This window comes from Sus scrofa, chromosome 5, assembly GCF_054392235.1.
Source record: "Sus scrofa isolate SSC_HxYL_T2T_F1_AM1 chromosome 5, Sscrofa_HxYL_maternal_Yorkshire_Landrace_v2.0, whole genome shotgun sequence".
Classification (NCBI taxonomy): Eukaryota; Metazoa; Chordata; class Mammalia; order Artiodactyla; family Suidae; genus Sus; species Sus scrofa.
The window spans coordinates 17,257,088-17,262,168 of NC_139387.1; the positions used below are offsets into that span (position 1 = coordinate 17,257,088).

The window sequence follows — 5,081 nt, forward strand, 5'->3', positions numbered from 1 at the left end:
TAAGACCTGATGATTCATTTGGAATATTCACCATTTTATCTGTTAATTGTAGGGACCCAAAGTCAACTGGATTTTGTTGTACATTAGCAAATATCAATTCTTGAAGTGCTAGCAATTTAACTATTATAATGGAGTTAAGACAATAGCATGGATATTATCTAGTGATAATCTTTAGATATGCATTTTGTATTTAAGTTTTATAATAAACTAAGACTATTTAAAATAAAATGTCACTGTATAGTATATGTATAAACCACAGACAGTAGTTCTTTCTTTTCAATGTACTGAATGCATGAAAATTTTTAGACGCCCAATAGAAAACACAAGACTGAGCTCATTTAAGACAGGGAATACTTTATTCAAACCCAGAGAAATGAATAACTTGGGTCTGTAACAAAGCGTCGTGTTTTAAAGCATAGGTCAGTAATTGTATATGAGAGTATTCACTGCTACATACAAATTAACTGATCAGACCACAACTTTTCAATGTTTAAAACAGAATAAGCTTCCCTGTAAAAGCAGCACCTTTGTGACATTTTAACTTTAGTATTCCTCGCCTTCTTCCTCTCCCTCTCCTTCAACAGAATCCACACCAACCTCCTCGTAATCCTTCTCAAGGGCAGCCATGTCCTCACGGGCCTCAGAAAACTCTCCTTCCTCCATGCCCTCACCCACGTACCAGTGAACAAAGGCACGCTTGGCATACATCAGGTCAAACTTGTGGTCCAGGCGAGCCCAGGCCTCAGCGATGGCTGTGGTGTTGCTCAGCATGCACACTGCCCGCTGTACTTTGGCCAGGTCTCCACCGGGGACCACAGTGGGGGGCTGGTAATTAATGCCAACCTTGAAGCCAGTGGGGCACCAGTCCACAAACTGGATGGTACGCTTGGTCTTGATGGTGGCGATGGCGGCATTGACGTCTTTGGGAACCACGTCACCACGGTACAACAGGCAGCAGGCCATGTATTTACCATGGCGAGGGTCACATTTCACCATCTGGTTGGCTGGCTCAAAGCAAGCATTGGTGATCTCTGCTACAGAAAGCTGTTCATGGTAGGCTTTCTCAGCAGAGATGACAGGGGCATATGTGGCCAGAGGGAAATGGATGCGGGGATAGGGCACCAGGTTGGTCTGGAATTCTGTCAGATCAACATTCAGGGCCCCATCAAACCTCAGGGAAGCAGTGATGGAGGACACAATCTGACCTATCAACCTATTCAGGTTAGTGTAGGTTGGGCGTTCAATATCGAGGTTTCTACGACAGATGTCATAGATGGCCTCATTGTCTACCATGAAGGCACAATCAGAGTGCTCCAGGGTGGTGTGGGTGGTGAGGATGGAGTTGTAGGGCTCAACTACAGCTGTGGAAACCTGGGGGGCTGGGTAAATGGAGAACTCCAGCTTGGACTTCTTGCCATAATCGACAGAGAGACGTTCCATCAGCAGGGAGGTGAACCCAGAACCCGTTCCCCCGCCAAAGCTGTGGAAAACCAAGAAGCCCTGAAGACCTGTGCACTGGTCAGCCTGTTAGAAAAGAGGAATACGAGAAAGATACAGTTATTGCTTTCTGTGATACCTGAAATTACCCAGCATTTCTTTATTAAAAACACCTGCATTGATATTTATAAAGTGACATCAAATATTTCCTATTTTAATTGAATTTTTAAAAACCTAGAAAGGAAGAATTGTGTCACATTTCAATTCTGTGTTTGAAAGAAAGAGCGTATTTCAAATGGCTCCCTTAGGTGCATTAATTTACTTTATCCTTGAGAATAAACGTACCAGTTTCCGAATTCGGTCCAAGACGAGGTCAATGATCTCCTTGCCAATGGTGTAGTGACCTCGGGCATAGTTATTGGCAGCATCTTCCTTGCCTGTGATGAGCTGCTCAGGGTGGAAGAGCTGGCGGTAGGTGCCAGTGCGAACTTCATCTGGAAAAGGAAAACAAAGCAGCCACCCCTCACTTACAACCTGCACAAGCCTGCTCCACCCCAGGGCTGCCGTGGAGCCCCCAAGACACACCTCCTGACCTAGACTCCCCCGCTCCGGGATCTCACTCAGGTGCCTGAGGTCAACTCACCAATGACTGTGGGTTCCAGGTCTACAAACACTGCCCTGGGCACATGCTTGCCAGCGCCTGTCTCACTGAAGAAGGTGTTGAAGGAGTCATCTCCTCCCCCAATGGTCTTGTCACTCGGCATCTGGCCATCGGGCTGGATGCCGTGTTCCAGGCAGTAGAGCTCCCAGCAGGCATTGCCGATCTGGACACCAGCTTGGCCAACGTGGATGGAGATGCACTCACGCTGTGGGAAGGAAAAGAGAAAAATTGTAAAATTAGGCTGTACTAGCATTTTCAATTTTCAGTATATTTCTAAAACTTTCTAGTAATAAATATTCTTCAAATTTATTTCAGGTCATATTCATAAAACAATAGAAATGATTATAGAAAAGCACCTGCTACCAATGCTGCAGATGGGTGTGGTCTGAATAATAATAATGTTGCACTGTTTAGCACATGGTGCAAGCCCATTGTTCCAACAGCCATTCTTGAATAGAAGTTTTTTCATATTTAAAAAATATTCAAAGCACAGATTTTGTAAAATGAAGTAAACTCAATCACTAATTAATTGGAATCAATATTACTGCCTCCTTCCCCTTTAAAGATGAGAGTTTCTTCTAAATAGGACTTGGTATTCCAAGATGGACATCTGTACTGCAGCTGAGGCTAGAAGCCACACCCTTTTGCAGTCTCTCTGCAGAATCCATCATTTCTAGCTGTTTAGAAGCTAAATAAGGACTGCCTGCCTCCTGCATTGCATTGCTGCATTGCTGCTTTTGCTGTGCCTGGTGCCAGCCTGTACTGTCTGCTACATTATTTAACAGAGCAAGCTCTATTTCCAGCAATTGCCTACATGATCTCATTGTGCTATTCTGCCAGTTTTCCTCCTCTGACCCAGTCTGGGACCATATGGCTAAACTGAAATGAATTAATGAAGATGCACCAGAACAAAAGACAGCTGGACAAGAGTATAGATCTTCTTTGCAACATTTTCACTACTTAAAAAATTTTTTTTTCCAGAATCTTCTCCACTGCAAAAAACTGAAAAAAATCATTAATATCTTAAAAACAACAGTTCTTAAATTAGAAATAGTACAGTTCTTAAATTAGAAATAGTACATGTGAAGCTACCACAGAATAAACGCCCAATGAAATGATAATGAAATACGTGTTTAAAATAACAAAACATTTTCAGTCTGAGATTCTCTATCACAGAGTAGTCATTACATTCAATAGGAAGTGTCTTCCCTATGGCCTTCAAGGCTACAACTTCCTTTGTCTCTCCATTGTCTATTCACTGACAAAAGGGGGGGTAGGGGTGGTGGCCGGGAAGGGCGTTTCCCTGGGTCCTCAGCATTGGGGGCACCCTGGCTCGCAAAATCTGCTTTCTCCCTCGATGAACGGGAGACAGACACATAGGAGTTAGGACCGGGCGGCCCCATACCAAACGTTAAAGGGCCTGTCAAGTGAATTGTGGTTTGGTTCCTCCAGAAAAAAAAATATTTAAGTTTTAACAGTGAATGAAAAAAATCTTTTAACGCGTACGGCTCTGCAATGATGAAAGGCTTATTAAAAGTCTTCTGACTGAGGAGGCTTAGCGAGGGCGAACCCCGCCCAGGGGCTCCAAGGCCAGAGAAGCAAGAAACAAACAACTCCGCCCCTGCGCCGCCTTGACGCCGGCCGCCACCAGATCCAACAGAAACTAACCATTTTCCCCGTTAATATACGGGTATCTTTCTAAAACGCAGACGAACTGGCGAGGGATCTTTTAACACTAACCGGAGGCTCTGCTTTGTCCCTGTCCTTCTCTCCCCTCTTCTTTCCAGCTACACCCACCGATCCCAGTCTTTTGGTTCGACGCCTCCTCTCCCTGCCCCTGGAGAACAACGCGAGGAAGGGCCCCTCCTAAGCATACGAATACCGTGCTCACACAAGGAGGGCTGAGCGGGCGACGCCAAGATCGCCTTCCCTGTCCCAGACCCTTTCATCACCGGCAGATGGGCTGCTTGAGGCTCGGAAGGGCTCGGATAACAAAAACTCCCTCTGCGCCGCCTTTGTTCGTTCTGCTGTGCCCTGGACGCAATTCTGGCTGGACTCCTGAACCCGCACTGCGGCTTCGGCCGCGGCCGGGCTCAAGGATTTGGAGCAGACAAAGCTAAACCTTGCGAACAAAGCCAAAAGCTATCCTTATCTAACAAGTTGTAAAGGAAATAGGGCTTAAGAATTTCCAAGTAGATCCTTAGAGGCTGACCCCACCCAACGGTCACAAAGAGCCAGAGAAAACATTCTTACCATAGTTGCTGTTTTGCGGCGCCGAGCAGATGGCGGAGAAGAGAGGTTGTTGCTTCTTACAGCGCGACTCTTAAGCGGTCGATGTAAGAGAACCTGCGGCACATGGGCGGACGCAGCTCCCTATATACAACTCGGTCACCATGGGGATGGGCAGGGGCCTTTTCCTGTTGGTCCAGACCCCTCAATCTGCCCAGAGAAGCCACGGCAGGAGAGTGGTGATTGGTGCAGGAGACATGGGATGAGGTAATCTCTCCCCCACCCCTTTTTCCCTAGCATCCATAGACTGTTTGCATCCTTCAGACAAAGAGACCGTGCAAAAACAGTCAGCGAGCATCCATTATGGGGTGGGGTTGCGAAGGGGTGGGGGAGGAGAGAAAGAATAGGAGTTGGATGATTTTATATTGTCTAAACCTCAAACTACAGTTAAAATGACCAATTTAAGAGGTTTATTTTAAACAACATTTAATCGCAGAATTTGTGTTGAGATGAAATATTTAATGCAAAATTACTCCCAGAACCTCTCTCAAAGTATACTGAACTACATTTGGTGAGGATTCAACATCTCTAATTGCTTTAAGAATAAATTAGAAGAGAAGATAGGATGATGCTTAAAATGGCTTAGGAAAATGTGATTTTTTTTAATTTTAAAAGAATTCAATAATAGAGCCATCCAAAATGATTTCTCAGGTTCAAGTAATTTATTTTCTGACCTTCCTTTACACCTCTCCCC

General features: G+C 45.1%; 1 protein-coding gene across 1 annotated transcript; it reads right to left on the reverse strand.

Annotated features, from left to right (window-relative positions):
• Positions 1 to 337: 337 nt before the first annotated feature.
• On the reverse strand, positions 338 to 4,487 carry TUBA1A (tubulin alpha 1a). Its single transcript, NM_001315710.1, is given in 4 exon segments — positions 338 to 1,524; positions 1,783 to 1,931; positions 2,081 to 2,303; positions 4,352 to 4,487. Coding segments are annotated over 4 exon segments (1,356 nt in total). The 5' UTR covers positions 4,355 to 4,487; the 3' UTR covers positions 338 to 543.
• Between the last annotated feature and the right edge of the window lie 594 nt (positions 4,488 to 5,081).